General features: G+C 41.0%; 3 protein-coding genes across 3 annotated transcripts in view; all 3 read left to right on the top strand.

The window, feature by feature from the left end:
- The window catches only part of LOC309358874 (vomeronasal type-2 receptor 26-like), a gene marked incomplete at both ends in the record, with an annotated part of 208,931 nt that overhangs the window by 124,418 nt on the left and 64,665 nt on the right, over positions 1-19,848 (top strand). The gene's annotated exons all lie outside the window — the stretch shown is intronic.
- On the top strand, positions 261-7,853 carry LOC309358851 (vomeronasal type-2 receptor 26-like; the record flags this gene model as incomplete). The annotated part of the gene is made up of 6 exons (XM_081892121.1): positions 261-400; positions 1,331-1,622; positions 2,096-2,962; positions 4,975-5,109; positions 5,928-6,054; positions 6,952-7,853. 6 exons carry the CDS (start codon positions 261-263, stop codon positions 7,851-7,853), a joined length of 2,463 nt encoding a protein of 820 aa, XP_081748247.1.
- Positions 9,206-19,143, top strand: LOC309358849 (vomeronasal type-2 receptor 26-like; the record flags this gene model as incomplete). The annotated part of the gene is made up of 6 exons (XM_081892119.1): positions 9,206-9,420; positions 12,200-12,491; positions 15,124-15,351; positions 16,328-16,432; positions 17,905-18,031; positions 18,242-19,143. 6 exons carry the CDS (start codon positions 9,206-9,208, stop codon positions 19,141-19,143), a joined length of 1,869 nt encoding a protein of 622 aa, XP_081748245.1.

The following is a 19,848-nucleotide window of genomic DNA, read 5'->3' as shown; positions in this document are numbered from 1 at the left end:
TTTAGAGCCCCGATGAGAAATTCTGAACATGCAGCTTTTCATGGATCAGGTCATTGGCTTTTCCCCTTTATCAAAACAACCTAGAGTCATTAAATGAATGTTCTTGTAATGCAGTTTATGGTAGATGAGATAGAAATCTGACTTTCAGCATCCCAGTCAGCCCCAAGATGGTCAGAACATTTCTGCTGCAGATTCTTCTCTTCCTATGGCTACAGTTGCCTCCAACTGAGAGCAAGGAACACTCTGCTAGATGCGCCACGATGGAGCCTTTCCAGCTTCCATACCAGAATTATCAGAGAGGGGACCTAATCATTGGAGGAATTGTTTCTTATTTTGGCTTTATAGTTGAAGAAATAGATTTCCATGAGCACCCAAACACAAAGTTTATAGATGAACTTTTGTAAGGAAAAAACCATATCCTTCATAGTGTACCCTTGGTGAGCTCAAGTATGCTACAATTACAGCAAACATACAGTGGCATCCTCAGAACACATTTCCATGTGACTTTTTTCCAGTAGGAATGTTAAACATATATTTTCTTCTTTTTACATTGTGATCTTGTCAGCTTCTTCTTCATTGCTTTATTCTGCTTCTTGGGGTTTCTGTTTTCTGCCTGTTCTGCTTTCTCATCTCCTGATCCCATGGCTCTCACCGCTTTCTCCCAACTTCATCCTCAACCTCCCTCTGTGTTTCCTTTCACACCATTAACATCTGTTTTCCTTTGCATCAAAACTGTATCCTCACATTCACAACCACTATCCTTTAATCTGACAGTCACATATGAATGCGACATATGAATAACATAGAATTTTGATTATATTCTCTGCTTTGTGATGTAAACCATATTGGGTAATAAAAACTGCAGTTACAAACTTGTTTGCTGCAAAACCAACTATTGAAACGTAGCTATATGCAGAGTAGACCCCTTGAAATTAATATACTGAAATTAAATTAGTCTGATCTATTAATCCTAATTGGCCTTCTCTGAGTATGACTAACATTGGCTGAAGTATTTGCTGTACAGTTATAATTTTTTGTGAAGGAGGGAAACGTGGAAACTCCATTACTGTGAAAGAATATATCCTGTTCCATCCAATGTGTTCTGGTTTCTACTCCCCACCTACACCAAGCACTAACTATCTGAGATGCTCCAGTCAGAATTTTTGACCTGGCAATTTCTCATTCAATGAGTGTCCATTGGTTGGAAATAAGGAGTTAAGGGAAGAATGTGGCAACTTATGTAGGTGCATGTGAGCTAAGAAGTTACCTATGTGCTTAAGAGGGAGAGGAAGAGGAATACCTCTGACACACAGTATAACTCTTTTATTAGTGACACACTGAAGTACTACCAGAATATCCTCTCTCTGGTGTTTGCTGTGAAAGAAATAAACGAGAACCCTAATATTGTACCGAATATGACCTTTGGGTTTCATGTCTATGATAGCTACACAAATGCAAGAATGACTTATCAAAACACCCTGAAACTTCTGTCCATCACAGAAAGGATAGTCCCCAACTTCAAATGTGAGAAGAAAGGAAAAAAGATAGCTTTTATTGGGGGACTTTACTCTGACATCTCCCTCCACATGGCTACTGTCTTAGGCATCTACAAGATTCCACAGGTATTTGTATAGTAAGTGTGGGGGCTGTGAATCTCTTCTGCCTCTGATACAATAATTATCTTCTGGGTTCTCCATGCTTTCTTTTACTTTGGCTCATTTTTCTGAAAAAGGAGGTGAAAGATAAAAAATATACCTGATACAAAAGCAATAGTGGTTGGAGGAGAGGGGCTTTGGTGCTTGCCTGACTTTGTCTCCCATGTGTCACTGGGAAGCAGCAGGGAGGTTGGAACAGGTAAATGCAGCAGCAGGAGTCTTCCTCCTGCTCCCAGGAAGCTGCACAACACCAGAAACCTGTTACTCCTCCCCACCAACAGCTGCTGGAGATATGCATAATGTTCTTGTGACGTCAACATGCATCCATAAAAAGAATTGAGAAATTCTCATGAGTTATTTTCTCCAAGTAGATACTTGGGATAAACCACAACTGTTTGCTCTAACTCTCCAATTCTTGTGGGGTTGATTTCTTCCTCCAGATTGCTTACTGCGTATTAGCTCCAGTGAGAAGCCCAGAGTTGCAGCCCCAGACATTCTACCGAACGGTGCCCAATGAGAAATATCAATATGCAGGGATTGTCATGCTACTTCTACATTTCCAGTGGACATGGGTAGGAATTGTGGCATCCGATGATGAAAATGGAGAGACTTTTATGCAAAGCTTAGTGCCAATGCTTTCTCAGCATGGAGTCTGTACAGCTTTCAGTGAAAAACTACCAGCCTTATCTCAGGGTATAGATAATTTTCGTTCCCTGGAACTCCTTCGGGCCAAGTCCTCTTTCCTGATGGCCTCAGAAGTCCACATATTGGTTCTGTGTGCAGAACCTGAGACCATTACAGTTGTGAAATGGATGCAATATTTTTATTCATTAGCTGAAGATGTTGCAGAGAAGTCTACAGGCACCGTGTGGATTTTGACAGCCCAGTGGGCTTTCTCTTCAGAAACAATGCAAAGGTATTACGATATACAAGTCTTTGATGGTGCCTTGTCTTTTGCAATTCACACAGAGAAAGTCCAGGGATTTAAAGACTTCCTTCAGACCCTGAACCCCAACTCTCCAAAGGGAGATGGCTTCCTCCAGGCTTTTTGGCAACAGGCATTCAACTGTTTGTTTTCTGCTTCCAATGGGCACAAGGAAAACACAAAGACCTGCACTGGCCATGAGAGTCTGGAGAGCCTTCCTGGGCATCTTTTTGAAATGACCATGACTGGCCAAAGTTACAGTATCTATAATGCAGTTTATGCCATTGCACATACTTTACATCAGATGCACTCATCCAGGTCAAAACGCAGAATGATGGCAGGCAGAGGTGGGCTCGATCCTCCAAAACTGCAACCTTGGCAGGTGAGATTTCCTGTTCAGAATAAATCTCTCCAAAGTTGAACAAGAGAAAGGGGAATTATCAAGAATTAAGAATATGTTTGAAAATACTAAGGTTTGTTTCTACCCATGACTGCCCACCCATTCTGTCCACCAGCACCAACTATTTTCCTCCCCACTACAATATTTTATTTTATCTCCCATAAGAACAATATTCTCCCCAATATAATTCCATAACTTCTTTTCCAACTCCTTGAAAAACTCTGATTTATTATTATTCAGAACATAAATGCCCACTATGATTATTTTTTCCCCTTCTATAGTAATCTGCACTCCTACAGTTCTACCTTCTTCATCCACAAAAAGTAATTGGGAGTCTAGGCTTGCTTTAGCATAAATCACAACACCCCTCTTTCTCTCTGTTCCTGATGCAATAAACTCTAGACCCAGGTTTCTATTCTGTAAGACCCTTGTATGACTTTTAGAGATATGGGTCTCTTGTAAGCATATGATATCCCATTTTTTCCCTCTTTAATACATGATTTATTTTATTCCTTTTAAGTTTACTGTTTAACCCATTTATGCTCCAAGAAATGCACTTTAGTGCCATAAAGTCTTAATAATCATACGTCACCTTTTCAGAATTAAAATTTAGAAATAAAGTCCTAGTTTCCAGTTCTGCTATAATCTTGCTTCTTCAGCTTCTTGTGGTTTCTCCCCCCTCCCAAGTCCTTCCAGTTTTTTTTACGAAAAAAGTCTGCTTCTTCTGTCGATCTGAAGGTCTTGCGTCTTCCTTTATAGGTAAAAGTTAACCCTTTGGGGAATTCCAATCTAAATAAAATTTTGTTTTTCTTTAGGGCAGTTGTCAGGGGTTTGTAGTTTTCCCTTTTATTAAGGAGGCGAGTTGGGACCTCTTTCATTATTTCTATAACTTTGTCATCTATACATAAGGCATTACTTCTACTTTTCGATAATCTCGTGGTCCTTTTTTGGTTTTAGGTTTATGCAGTTCTATCCTGAAGATTTTATCAATATCAAGTGATAAGTCTTCCTCCTGAACCCCCAACCAGTCCACCAGGGCTTTTAATAATTTTGATGAAATGTCCTCATCCTGGCTCTCTGGTATTCCTCTCAGGCGGAGAATCATTTCCTTTTGTCTCAACTCAAGGAACTGCCACTTCGTCCCAAATCACCTCCTGCATCTTCCTTAGGTCCTCTATTTCCCCCTTGTTTTTGTCTTCGGGTTTTTTTAGTTCTTTTTGCTCAACCCCCATCTTTTTGGTTATTTCCTCTTGCTTCAATGTCTTTGCCTTCACTTCTTGCACTGTCTTATCAATTTCTTTATTCTTCGTTGTCGATTGGTTCATTTGATGTGTAAGGTCCATTATAAAAGCTGATTTTTTTCAATTTTATTGCCCATACTTACTACTTTCTCTTCCAGTGATTTTATATTTCCGCCTACTGAGTTTATTCTGTCCCCTAAGTCTTTCTGCACGGCAATAAACAAATCCTTTACATCCATACTTGCTTCACCAGACCAAATATTATCTAGAACCTGCATTTGTTTCTGCACTAAAGAGGGACATATAGGGCTATTTTCAAATGTGATTACCTGGACAGTTTTTTAACTCGCTCCCAGTGAGGTTCATTGATCATAGTGGGCCTGCAAGTTAAGGTCAATTTACATTGATGGGGAAAAGTAAACAAAGAAATGGTGAGCAGGGAAAACCCACCATGAGCTGCTCACCATTTTGTTTTCCCTCTCTCCCTGCACTCCCACCTTGCAGGAGGGGCAGTTCCAGGGCTTCCTGACATGGCACCATTTTGCCTTTGCACACGAACCCCAGAGCTGAACCCTCACGCAAGTGGCAGACCAGCTGTACTTCCTAGAAATACTTAGGTGCTCCAAATTTTGCAGACTGCATCGTTTAGGACTTCTTTGCATTGTGTGAAATATATGGATTGATACTTTCTCCTTTCTATAATCCACAAAAGCTCTCCTTTTTTAAACTCTGCCTTTGTTTTCTTCTGCCTAGCTGCACTCGTTCTTGAGGAGTATCTCCTTCAACAACAGTGCTGGTGACTTAGTGTCTTTTGATGAGAATGGGGAGTTAGCAGGTGGATTTGATATTATTAACTGGGTTACTTTTCCAAACCAAACCTTCTCCCAAGTAAAAGTAGGAAAGATAGTTCCACAAGATTCACAATATGTAGACTTCAGCATGGATAAGGAAGCGATCACATGGCACAGATCTTTTAATCAGGTGGGACTATTGCATTTTTTAAAAATGAGATATTTTTATTAAGAATACAAATAATAAGGTTACTGTAGACAATCTTTATCATTTATAAGCAAATTGTTGATGTATAACCCATGTCCAGCATGTTATTTTACCATCGTACATGAGGTGAGAAGTAGATATTTTCTTCTTTAGAAGTCTGGTTTAAAAGTATATAATGGTGATATATTCCACTATATTGCATATGAAATATTGTTGGCTCCCAACTCTCCTCCTCCCTGATCACTGGCCAGGCTGGTTTTCAGACTGAGGAGAGTTGCAGTCCAATACCATCTGGTAGACCAAATGTTCCACATCCCTGATATATAGTATTTCAACACATTTCAATGCTTTGCACATTTATGTACAAGTAAACAAACTGAACCAAGTGAGATTTACAGCTCAGAAGACAAGGGGACACTAAGTTTCCCATTAGTTTTGAAAGAAGAATGATGGTCTTGTGGTGCTTCATATTTTACCTTCTATGCCAACTCCCTGCATTTCAAAGTCTGTTGTCTTCCCTATCCTCTCTCTATTCAATTCAATATCCCTTCTCATTCACTGCCAATATTTACATTACAGTTTATTTACACATACAACACACCTTTCTGGAATAATGTTAATCAGTCAACTGATCTCTTCTCTTTGGTTAAAACTGTGTTGTTCACAAGGCACAAGAGAGCTACATTTTCTCCTCTTTTTATGGCTAGGTGCTGCCCCTTGCCTTGTGTAATGATCGCTGCCAGCCAGGCTACAGCAGAAAGAAGAAGGAGGGGTTGCCATTTTGTTGCTATGATTGTGCTTCGTGTCCACATGGGATGATTTCGAATCTAACGGGTAGGAGACATCATCTGCTATTATAAAAAAATATTCCTAATATCTATTTCAGCTTTTACCAAGGAATCTGGTATTACTATTTGGCATTGTACAACTTACAATTGTGACCAACTCTAGCTAAGGGTACAACCAAAGCCAATTTTTCTGATCACTAACTCCAGATTAAGGACAGAGTAGATGAACAATCCATGCACCTAAGGCCTATGAAAATGTAGAGCCTATTGCAGATTATGCATAATGGCAGGAGATTTTACAAACTGTTGTTACTATTCACTTACCTCTGACATCATCTGCTATTTTGTGTAATGCTTCCTAAAATCTATTTCAACTCTTTCCCTCTATTAGCAGTTCAGGACTCCTAAAGAGAAGAGCAGCTGCACTGATATCTGGAAGAAAAAAGAGATAGTTGGGGAAACTAAATCCAGAACTTTTACAAGTGAGATCTGAGGAAATAGGTGTGGAACATGTCTGCTGTTATCTGCCTACTTCCCACATGCTACATTGTTAGCAGGGGGTAGTTTTAGGTGTGTGAGCCAGAAAAAAGCATAAAACTGTCTCCTTACACAGAACAGTCCTCAACCCAGCCTCTGAGCCCAAAGTGGCTGTTCTCAAGGATCCTCCATCACCATGAAGATCTCTCTGGGTGTGACCAACTCAACTAAGGGCACAAACAAAGTCCATGTTTCTGATCACTAACTCCAGATGAAGGACAGAGTAGATGAAAAACCCATGTACCTTAGGCCCATCAAAACATAGAGCCTATTGTGGATTATGCATAATGGCATAAGATTGTACAAACAGTTTTTAATATGCTCTTATCTCTGATACTTATTCCAACTAATTAATGTCTTATTTGTTGGAACTCATATATCACTCATTCCTTTTCATTTTTTTCAGATATGGATTATTGTTTCCAATGCCAAGATGACCAATTTCCAAACAAGGACAGAGATCAATGCATCCCCAAACGCCAACATTTTCTTTCCTACGCAGAACCTTTAGGGGTCGTTTTAGCTTCCGTAGCTCTGGTCTTTTCTCTGGTCACAGCTTGGATACTTGGCGTCTTCTCTAAGAATGGGGAGACTCCCATTGTCAAAGCCAACAACCGGGACCTCACCTACACTCTGCTCCTTGCCCTCTTGCTCTGCTTCCTCTGCTCCTTGCTCTTCATTGGCCAGCCTCACCCAGTCAGCTGCTCTTTACGACAAACGGCCTTTGGCATCATCTTCTCCATTGCGGTGTCTTGTGTCTTGGCCAAAACCATCACGGTGGTTCTGGCTTTCATGGCCACCAAACCAGGATCCAGGATGAGGAAATGGGTGGGGAAATCTCTCACAAACTCGGTTCTTCTTGGTTGCTGCTCCGTTCAAACCAGCATTTGTGCTGCTTGGCTCTGTACGGCTCCTCCATTCCCAGATGTGGACATGAACTCTCTGGTGGAGGAAATCATTGTGGAATGCAACGAAGGTTCTGTCGCGATGTTCTATTCTGTCCTGGGTTATCTGGGATTCCTGGCCATGGTCAGCTTCACTATGGCTTTCCTGGCCAAGAGGTTGCCGGACAGTTTCAACGAAGCCAAGTTCATCACCTTCAGCATGTTGGTGTTCTGCAGCGTTTGGCTGTCCTTTGTTCCCTCTTATCTGAGCACCAAAGGAAAGCAGATGGTGGCTGTGGAGGTCTTTTGCATCTTGGCCTCCAGCGCAGGTTTGCTGGGTTGTATCTTTTTCCCCAAATTGTACATCATTCTTCTGAGGCCTGACTTGAACAGCAAAGACCACTTAATTCTGAGGAGCAAATAGGAATCAACTTTTGTTGATGGTTTTAATTTTTGCATTGTTTGCTAGCATTTATTGGATGAAAACCAGACAAAGTAATTCCTTGTATTTTTCACCTCTTATCCTTTTAACCTTTTTCATTCCCAACCTACATCTGTAACCAATAAAGCTGAGACCAATTTTCAACCCCGTAAGGTTGTTCTGTCAATTTGTTATCCTGTCAATACACTGATCTTCCATTCATAGGGTGCTAAAGGTATATTCCTTCATGGGGACAAATCATCAGTGTGAAACATGTAACTTCTGCCAAGGCTATACTTTCAATCATCATCCACCTGCAGATACACATGTATGTACACATCCATTTGGCTTCACAATGTGAAGTTGCCACATTTCCAAGTGGGGCTTCAAATCATTTGAATGGCATTTATTACCCGCTAGTACTCACCCCAAATTCTCTGAATTTATCTTCTCCATGTAGGACAGATACAAATGGGGAATTAGTAGCTGGATTGGATGTACAGTGGTACCTCTGGTTATGAACTTAATTCATTCCAGAGGTCTGTTCTTAACCTGAAACTGTTCTTAACCTGAGGTACCACTTTAGCTAATAGGGCTTCCCGCAGCCACCATGCTGCCGCTCATCCTGTTCTCATCCTGGGGCAAAGTACTTAACCCGAGGTACTACTTCTGGTTTAGCAGAGTCTGTAACTCGAAGTGTTTGTAACTCGAGGTAATAAATTGGGTCTCCCATGTCCTAGTCAAACACTCTAAACAATACATCTCACTGGCTCTCAACTCAAAGATATTGTCTGTCAATATGGTGTTAGTTAATGTAATGCAAATTTTTATTGATACAATGGGCTGATTTTTTTTGCTGAGTCTCCATAAACTCTTATTGCTCTCCCTACTAAGGAAGAACAGCTGAGACTTTGGCTATGATGTAATAATCATGTCCCCCCCCCACTCCACATCACCAAGAAGCAACAACCCAGCACAGCTGATTAACTCTCCTGTAATTTTCAAAGTAATCATGATCATTCCGTTGACTCTCTGGGGAGTTCCAGTAGCTGCAAGAAAACTATGAATCAAGAATTGCAGATACTATTAATATCTCCTGTGATGTTCAGAGCTTGGCCTTACACTAAGGACTCTATCAGACTGATCACTGATTCTTTTCCCTGCAAGAATCTGGCTTTCATAACCATCCCAGTGAGACTTTGCTGCTCAGTATCACTCAGATGACAATGGGCAAAGAGATGAATTGTTGCCTACAAAATTCCCTGCAACATGGTAATATTTGCAATCTTGGTATTGGTGCTGCTGCCTCAGACTGTGTGCAAGCTTCCTCTTGCTCCTACAATACTCTGTGCAGGATGGTACTTTCCATGATGTTGGCATCAGCGCTGCTTCCTCCAGATGAGTGCAAGGCTGCTGTTGCTTCGTGTTCCCTCAGTGACCCTCTTCCTATTCTTCACAAATATTTCCAGTCTGGAGATGATGTTATTGGTGGCATTATTTCTCAAATATATATAACTTCAAGCATAGCCTTCAATGAACCTCCTACACCTGAACTCTTTGAAGACATTATGTAAGGAAGTGTGTGTGTGTGTGTGTGTGTGTGTGTGTGTGTGTGTGTGTTTAAAACCCGTATCATATATCTGTAATGAATATTTTTCTGCATTTGACATATGATGAAGGGGATGCTCATTACAAAAGTGGTCAAAATAGTGGAAAACTTCAGGAAAAGCTGTATTTCTAAGGTTTGATGGCTCATAAGAACAGTATAAAATTAGAATGAACTTCTACAGTATATCATTAGAAAGGTAATCTAATGCAGAATATAATGCCACAAACTGTGCTGAATAGCCCTGACCTGAATCCAACAGAATATCTGTGAAGCTGATTAAATAAACTTTTAGTCAGAAGCAACCAAGGAATAAAGCACATATTTTATATAACAGTCATACAATCTAGGTTTCACATTAAAACGCCTGGTGAATTAAAATATTTGATTCATTCCATGGGATGTCATTGCAGAGCTGCAATTGCAGCAAAAAGTTTCTACACTAACATAAATAGTGAAAAGTTATGAATTACCCTTTATCATGGTTTTGTGTGCATAACTTCTTTTATTTGGCTATTTGCTTCCTTTGGTGATCACTCATAGCTGAGTAAGATTGTCTTCCATGAAGACGGTCTTAACAGTGAGTCCGTATGTGACTGTGGAGGCCAATTCTGTATTCTCATGGCCTTCCTCAGTGAGGACTGAGATTTCCGGACCAGAGTTGATCACAGTGAGGGTTTGCCAAACATGCCTTCCTCTTAGCGTGTTTCTCTCTTTCATCCTGAGTTTGAGTGTCTTCAAAGTCCATGGCACCTTTCTTAATGGCTGTTCTCCAATTGGAGTGCTTGCAGGCCAGTGTTTCCCAATTGTTGGTGTTTCACCAACATTTTTAAAGATTTTCCTTGAGAGAGTCTTTAAACCTCTTTTGTTGACCACCAGCATTACGCTTTCCATTCTTTAGTTGGGAATAGAGTAGTTGCTTTGGAAAATGATAGTCAGGCATCTGAACAACATGACCAGTCCAACAAAGTTGATGATGAAGAATCATTGCCTCAACACTGGTAATCTTTGCTTCTTCCTGTACACTGGCATTAGTTTGTGTGTCTTCCAAAGTCATGTGCAAAAATTTCCAGAGACAACCTTAAGGGAATCTTTCGAGGAGTTGCAGATGGTGTTTGTAAGTGGTCCATGATTCACAAGCATACAGTAAGGTTGGTAGTACGACAGCTTTGTAAACAAGCATTTTGGTTTCCCTGCAAATGTCCCAGTCCTCAGACAGTCTGCACTTCAACCAAAAGAAAGCTGCACTCACAGAGCTCAAGCGATGCTGGATTTTGGTATCAATGTTGGCCCTTCTGGAAAGGTAAGAGAAGTTATCAACACTTTCCAGCCTTACACCATAGAGTAGGATTTGTGGCACAGCAGAAGGGTTGTTTTGTGCTTGTTGGTGCAGCACTTTGGTTCTTGGTTCTTGAGCGATAGGCCAAGTTTTTCATAACCATATTTAGCATGGTTCTGAGGTCTGTTGGGTTGGAATAAACGACAGACGAGTAGTGGTGTCATCTGGGAGGCATCCTCCTGAGCATGTCTCGGGGAGTCCCTTTTATTGAATATTACAACATTGCCACATATGTGCTTGTTGCTGATTGGTTAACACAAGTACAAAGCAAGTACAAAGCAAAGGTTACATATAGGTATTAATCGCTGCTAGATTAAAGGCTGAGAAAGGGAGCACAGAACTAGACAGGCATGGAAACCTCCTAATTATAACTGGTGATTAATAGAACAAGACCTAAAACAATTACTTAATGATTGATAATGTAAGACTTAAAAGGACATATCAATCACGTTCCATAGATGTGATCAACTATGCATTAAGAACAGATCAGAATGCCATGTTTATGCGAACTAACTGTGAACTGAACATCCTAGGAATATTTCAGCTTGGAGCGATTTGTGCAGAAACATGTGCAGAAACAAATACTTTGCTTCAGAGGTCATACAGACATACTTTACAAAATGTTTTCACAATATTGGCCACTAGTGTATGATGATTGCTGCCACTCTTTTCCTTCCACATAGTTCTGGTGTTTAAGAGACATGGGGGCAGATCTGATATCTCAAACCCACTTCTGCAGTGTGTGATAACTTTTCTCTTCTTCTATGGTAGGATTATACTGGTCTTTAGGTTTTTTTTAAAAAAAAAAGGTTTGCAAGGCAGCATAAAAGGTAACATCCCCATTCACTTTGTTAAGGCTTTCCACTCATTTACCGTGGTGAGCGAAGGATTTCTTATTTAATATTTGACTTTAATCAAAGCCAAGTGGTAATTCATTCAGAGATAGAGGTGTTTTTATTATAAGCTTTTGGTAGCCAGACTTTTCTCCTCCCCCCCCCTCCTCCTCCTCCATAGAACAGAACTAGTAGCAAAGGGGGCAGCCCAGCTGTGAGGCAAATTGAAGCAGCTGCCTTGGGCCAGGGAATTCCTGCAGCTGCCATTGTAGAGCTGCCATGGCTGCCACAGTGGTGTTTAGTGAGAACTCCTAAGATCAGAGTTTATCACCAGAAGACACCACCACTGTGCAACCCCAGGAGGCCAGGCATTGGTCAGGGTGGAGGAACCTCCCTGTGAGATGTGGCCTCATGTGCATGTATCTGGACATGGATGATTGTATTTAGCAGGACTGAAAGCCATGCTAGGAGTTAGATGTTCAAGGAAGCAAAACATCCAGGTTCATGTTTCAATATAGCCACACATTTTGGTGAAAGTGAACTGTTATGCACTATGTTGCTCTCCATACAGGCCAGTGACACAACTCTACCAGCATATCCTGGCTTTGGCATTTGCTGTGAAAGAGATAAATGAAGATCCCATAATCTTGCCTAATAGCTCACTGGGTTTCCACATCTACAACAGCCATTTCAGTGCAAGCTGGACCTACCAAGCTTCCATGGAACTTCTCTCTAGCCAAGAAAGACTCCTCCCCAACTACAAGTGTGATGTTCAGGAGACTCCAAAGGTGGCCATTGGGGGGCCAAACTCCGATTTATGTCTCTACATGTCAACCATCATGTCCATGTACAAGATGCCAAGAGTAAGAGGTCTGCATAGAACATGGGTCATCATGAAAGCCATTTACACTTGCCCTTCACTAAGTCTCATTGGGTTGTATGCTGCTAATTGGAGAACAAAATATCAAGGGAATGGCAAATAATGGGTATGGGTTGGTATTTTTCAACCAAAAATGTAGGTTGTGGAAAATATGTCTGCTTCAGTTCCACACCTCCTTAAAAACTCAGGTGGAAGAATTCCTCATTGGACACTTTAATCCTGTGCAGGACTGTAACAAAACGTCTGCTGCCTGTGGTAGCACAACTGTATGTTTGCTATGCTGGGCTGAAAAATGACTTATATATTCCCCATGATAACTTTAACATTCCAAATCAACAGAAATAAGTGATATTTGAATCCTACTGAAGCAGATCCCCCTCTGTAAAACTCTATAACTACCATGGGTTATCTAGCGTGTGTGAGGTAAAGGTCAACTTCAGGCAGAAGTTGAACAAATAAGAAAGATTTATTTTGCAGAATAAAGTTAGTAAAAACAAAAGACATATCAGGAGTTAAAATTATTTCAAGAAACAGTTAACTTATTAATTATTACATTAAATTTAGTTGATGTTACAGGCTTCAAAACAAGGTGACAAACATATATCTTCTTTTTAACATCAGTTGCTTCTTATCAGTTTGATGTTACAACTGGTAAACAATCAGCTCTTTTCCATTTTTCATTACAGTACTTCAGTTTCTTAAATCTCATTGCATAGGTGGTACAGTTTCAGGTTCTTACACAAGGTAGTACTTTCTCTCTGTTTCCCCACCTTCTATCAATCCCACTCCTGAGGTTCTCCAAATAGCACAGCAGCCCCAGGGGATCACCCCAGCCCTCTTAATGGGTTTGGGTCTCTTCTCTTTCTGGGAGATCTCTCCCCTCCTGACTGGAAGGAGACCCAAGCGGACAGGATCCTGCAGAGGATTGAGGGGGCCCATGTGCAATGCAGCATGACATCATGCGCATGATGTCGCACAACACCCCGATGTCATATGTGTGATGCCATGAGGAGCTGGATGCCCCTTGAATATTGAGGGGGCTCAGCCCCCCCCCCAAAGTACATTGGTGGGGAGGAAACTTCCTCGGTCCCTAGGAGTTGGTGCACCTGGTATCCTCACAACTCTACTTCTCCTTCATCAAACCTAGCCCTCCAGTTAACTTTTGCCTGAAAATTCTTACAGTACTCCACACACTGTTGTAGTATCTAAGCTCAGGGGCTCCTTTCTCTAGCTATAGACATTTTCCTCAGGGTGGCTCTGTCGGGATTCACAGAATGCTGTGTAAGTCAGAAAGAGTTTTCCTATTTGCCTCAAGGTGCAGCCAGGTACACTGTCTGACTGTATGAACTGCTTCTGTAAATATTTGTATCTATATAGCTCACAATAGATAATACTGCACTGAAGAACCTGGAACTCTGAGCATTTCTGCTAAAGCGCTGCGAAGAATTTGTGACAGGCTCCACCACTGTGCTGACTGGCTTTCTTGGTAGCCATTTACCTATTATTTCCTTTATCCTCCTTTAGATATGAAAGACAGCAAATTCTGCCATTAATATAACTGCATAATTGTTCTATTTGATGAAAAGACATCAATCTCCAAGTATTTCCTGAAAGAGCAGATTATAAATTAACAGAAATACAGTGGTACCTCGGGTTATGAACTTGATTTGTTCTGGAGGTCCATTCTTAACCCAAAACCATTCTTAACATGAGGGGCACATTCACTAATAGGGCCTTCTACTGTGCACGAGTCTCTGACACACAACGTCAGCTTGCATCCGGGGGGGGGGGGGAGTTCATTACCTGAGGTACTACTTCCGGGTTAGCCGAGTTTGTAACCCAAAGCGTTTGAAAGCCGAGATACCACTCTAAGCAAAAAGCTGAATCCCCCTGGTTAATATGTTGAAATCTTGTTTGGGGATTTTGATATCATCATTTGTTATCACCTTTCGTCCCTTGATTTTAACAATGACCCTCTTCAGCTCATCTATGGCTCTTCTCCAGTGACGACTAATGACACTCAAGCCCTTTTCACCCACTGGATATTCCCAGATGGGACTCAGCAATACGAGGGGATCCTCCAGTTACTGCTATATTTCCATTGGATGTGGATCGGTGTGCTTTTAATCCCAGATGACACTGGAGAGAGATTTGTACAAAATGTTCCCCCCATCTTTGCCCAGAAGGGTATCTGTTTTGATTTTATAGAAAGTTTCCCTAAGGTTACCACTTCTGGTGAGTTTGATGAATTCGTGGAAGAAGGTTTTAAAACAACTGGCATTATTGTGGGAAGCACTGCCAATGCTGTGGTTGTGCATGGTGAAATTCATACAATTATGGCAATGAGAGCAATACCCAGACTTGCAGAAACGAATGATGTGCTAATGCAAGGAAAGACAAAAGTCTGGATTATGACAGCCCAGATGGATTTCACCTCATTTCCCTTTCAAAGAGGTTGGGACATCACATTCCTCCATGGGGCTCTATCCTTTGCAGTTCACTCTAAGGATCTTCCAGGATTCCAGAAATTTATTCAGATGAGAAAGCCTACCTTGGAAAAAGAAGATGGCTTTCTCAGGGTTTTCTGGGAAGAGGCATTTAATTGTGGTTTTCAGGATTCTGCTTCAGAGAAGAAAGATGACAAAAACTGCACTGGGGAGGAGAATATTGAGAGCCTTCCTGGGTCTGTTTTTGAAACGAGCATGACAGCCCACAGCTACAGCATCTACAATGCTATCTATATTTTGGCACATGCTTTGCACACCATGCAGTCCACCAAATTAAACTGCGGAGCAATGGCAGGTGGAGCAAGGTGGAAACTTACAGATCAACAGCCGTGGCAGGTAATGTTGTCTTCCAGTTAATACAGATGTCTGTATTCAACTCTGGAGCTGAGCTAAAAGGGGGACTTTTCTTGAATACCTCTTCAGTAGGGGGAAACTCATTCCTCTTTCCTCTCAGGGAGGAAATGATTATCCACTAATGGTTAGGATAACATAATGGATGAAATGCTGCCATCACTTTAAAGTGGGTTCAGTTGCCCTTGGAATAGCAAAACATGGCCATAGATGGCTAGGTAAACCATATCACCCTATCACAATTTGTACAAAGGCAGCCCTGTATCCCTGGAAAGTGATGAGCAGCTTATTTACACAGCTTATCCACCTATATGAAGGAATATACTGTCTAATATTTTTGGTCTATGTTCTATGAAATTTATGCCAAGACTAACTTTAATTCTTAAAAGAACCACATCTTACCACTACAATAAACATTACTACAATTGAAATTAGCCTTCACAAAACATTTAAATGAATATTGTGTTCTACAATGACACTCTTTTGTATATCCTCATGAGCAGGGCTTTTTTCAGCTGGAACTCAGTTCTCTCCCCTCTCAGGGGGGCACCATTGCCATTCCAAGGGAACGAGGGAGGTGTTTGTGGTGAGTTCCAGCACCTCTTTTTCTAGAAAACAGCACTGCTCATTAATTATTTTTTCCTTTTTAACTCCATCCATTTTTGAAGAAGAGACTCATTAAAAACAGAGAAAGAAAAACACTAGCATGCATCTTTTAAAGAGACCATGAACTATACCTCTTAAATGCTAAAGATAAGCACTCTATTTGTACAAATATTTCAAATATTTAATTATTTTTGACAACTTCATCATTTGCTTTTTTCCTCTTCAAATGTAGCTCCACCACTTTCTGGGAAGTGTTTCATTTAATAATAGTGCTGGGGAAGAAGTTTCCTTTGACCAAAATGGGGAATTAGTAGCTGGATTGGATGTAATAAATTGGGTCACATTCCCAAATCAGTCATTTCTGAGAGTCAAAGTTGGAACAATGGACCCACAAGCTCCCCCAGAAAAGAGGTTAACCATTCATGAAGATGGTATCATGTGGCCCAACTGGTTCAACCAGGTAAGAATTGATTAATATCAGGCTGCAGCACTGATAAAATAAAAGCTATCTTGTTTCTATGTCTATTTGCAGAAGTGTCTCAACTATAAAGAAACTGTCACTAGTCAATGAAATTTGAGGAAGCCCAGTATGTCTTTTAATTAGTATATACATATTATTATTATTGTTCGTTCCTTCATTCTCAGGATTGTGAACAGGCCCCCAAACCATTCTGGGGCTGGGCCAGGGAATACCTGGGGCAAAATCAACCTCTTTCAGACAATATGGTCAAAAGCAGAACGATTTAATCTTTCTAGGTACCCACTGGGGAAGAAGACAGCAGGATTGGACCCTCTACTCATTAGCAGGCTCAATCCTGCTCAATTTGACTGCACTCATGTGTTCCCCTGCTTGGAACAGGCACACATATCCAAAGTGCAGTGTGGGGCTATTTGAAAGCTCTGTTGCAATGTGCTCTGTGCTGCTCTTTGCAGATGCTGCCTGCCTTTCCTTCAGAATCAAACCAGATTCAGTTTCGGATCAGCCCAATTCCACTTGGGTTTTGGCCAAATCTGTTCCCCAGCCCTAATTTGTACCCCACAGGCACAGTCAATTCATTATTTTAACCTTCTCATTAGTTTGCAGCATTATGGTAGACATACCAAACACATTCCCTTACATTGGCTGCTGAGCTAAATGATTAACAGTGAATGTTCACAGAAACCCCAGGTACAAAGTATTATTTTTAGCACCTGGCTCTGCAAAAGTAAATTTTAAGACACATACAGGTGATGAAGAAGGTAGGTAACTCTGCAAGCAAACAACACTGCAAGAATCCATCAAAAGCAAACAATTACAGCTGCAATCAAAGTTATTCAACCCCCATTCCAAATCAGGTTTATTATCAAAATTTGCAGTCTTTCAGCTGGAACTCATGAAATACTTGAACTCGCAAGGGATTTCTTGAGTGTCAAATGTTGCTGTATGTTAGCCATATTTCTAAGCCAGGAGAATGGTCCAAGAAGATAAGAGAAGAGATCATCACCCTTCACAAAAAAGATACAAGTATACAAAAAGAAAGCAAAGGCACTGAATGTTGCCAGAGAAACCATTGGAAGCATAGTTCGCATATTCAAAGCTAAAGGAACAGTGGTTAGACTACCAGGATGGGACACAATTTCAATAATTTCTATTGCAAGTATAAGTCAAAAATAATTCAGCGATTTCTATATGAGATAGTGACCCAATAAGTTTTCACCAGAACTTTTTCTAATTTGATAAGATATTGCCATGCTAATCTCTGAAGAAGTTCAAATACTTTCATAAAGGCAAAGGTACTGCAGTAATGGTAGGGGCTCCAATGCTATCATTAGTGCTGAATTTAAGATCATATTCAGATAAAACAAAAAACCTATAGGAAGCTATTGCTTAACTGTCATTTTTACTGTTTGAAGATAAGTCCCAAGTGATTTCCTTCTTTCATTTATGAACAGGCACAACCCACTTCTCTGTGTAATGAGAATTGTCATGTAGGTTATAGAAAGAACAAGAAGGAAGGAAAGCCATTCTGCTGCTATGATTGCCTTCCATGTCCAGAAGGGAAGATCTCAAACAAGGAGGGTAAGGAATGCAACACACACACACACACACACACACACACAAACCTGTCATGTTTTTTTATCTGTGCATCAGAAGCTCATTTCTCTAATGGAAAAACAGTATGGAAGTAGCCAATATATATTCTGGCATCTCTTAGCTGCATTATGACAATTTGAGGACAGAAGACCTTTTTGTTTTAATAAGATTTGTTTTTTCCATTTTCATTTTCAGACATGGATGACTGTTCTGAATGCCCTGGAGATCAATATGCAAACAATGAACAGGATGGCTGCCTCCCCAAAGACAAAATATTCTTGTCTTATGGAGAACCGTTGGGGATCAGTTTGGCCACGTTGGCCCTCTTCTTTTCCTGCATCACAGCTTTGGTGCTTCAAATATTCACAAAACACAGAGATACTCCCATAGTTAAAGCCAACAACCGCAACCTCACTTATATTCTCCTCCTTTTCCTCCTGCTCTCCTTCCTTTGTGCTCTGCTCTTCATTGGCCAGCCTCAGGAAGTCACCTGCCTCCTTCGTCAAACTGCTTTTGGCATGATCTTCTCAGTGGCAATTTCTTGCATATTGGCCAAAACTGCCATTGTGGTTCTAGCTTTCATGGCCACCAAGCCAGGGTCCAGCATGAGGAAGTGGGTCGGGAAGCCATTGGGCACCCCAATTGTTCTTTCCTGCTCCCTTATTCAAGCCACAATCTGTAGCATATGGTTGGCCACTGCTCCTCCTTTCCCAGACGTTGACATGCACTCAGTGACTGAAGAAATAATACTAGAATGTAATGAAGGTTCCACTATCATGTTTTATTGTGTCCTGGGATTCATGGGTCTGCTGGCCATTGTGAGCTTCACGGTGGCTTTCCTAGCTAGAAAGTTGCCTGACAGTTTCAATGAAGCCAAATTCATCACCTTCAGCATGTTGGTCTTTTGCAGTGTGTGGCTCTCCTTTGTTCCAACCTACTTGAGCACCAAGGGCAAATACATGGTGGCTGTGGAGATCTTCTCCATCTTGGCCTCCAGTTGTGGGTTACTGGGCTGCATCTTTTCCCCCAAATGCTATGTTATTTTACTGAGGCCTGAGCTGAACAGCAGGGAGCAGCTAATAAGAAGACAGTTTTAAATAATCCAGAAGTCTGAATCATGCTTGCAATTCTGAGTGTCTGTTATTGCTATTTTAATTGCGTGTATGTAATTAGAAATCTGGGATACTCATGTCCCTAGAAATTAAACAATCAACAAGTAAACAAATAATTAAAGAATTAACAAGTAAACAATAAAAAAGATCTGGAGCAGCTCCAAGAATTCCTTTGGGAGAAACTGAGAGGATACAATCAGGACAGTAGTGAATTGCTTAATTATTTCCATCACTGCCACTGATGTGGATCTTTACTGATTCTGTGGCAATGCCTTTGAGCACAACTGGCTTGGCATATTACCTGGATTGCAACAAAAAATGGGATGAATCCGTCAACCATCTACAAATCCATCTAACAGTGCCCTCATTCCACTCAGAAGATGGGGGGGAGGGGGAGAGACTTTGTCCAAAGCCTTACTGAAATAAAGATACAGCACTACACTAACCTTTTCTGTAAGGAAATGTAACACTCTTTATTGCACCTGCAACTGGAGCCTGTATTATTTTAAGTGTATTTCCTCTCTCCCCTTAACTGGTATACAAGGAAACACCTCTGTGGTACAAAATCCTGAAAATCATGTCTTCATTGGTGACACATGTACAGCTGGGGGAAATAGTGCAGCTGTGATTTAGGAAGAGTTTTGGGGGAAATAGGAAGTTCCCTTCAGATCAAGATTTTTCAGCTGGACT

Source organism: Podarcis melisellensis, assembly GCF_964234715.1.
Source record: "Podarcis melisellensis genome assembly, chromosome: 16".
NCBI classification, from domain to species: Eukaryota; Metazoa; Chordata; class Lepidosauria; order Squamata; family Lacertidae; genus Podarcis; species Podarcis melisellensis.
The sequence above is the reverse complement of the archived record's forward strand: the minus strand, read 5'-3'. Positions and strand labels throughout refer to the sequence as shown.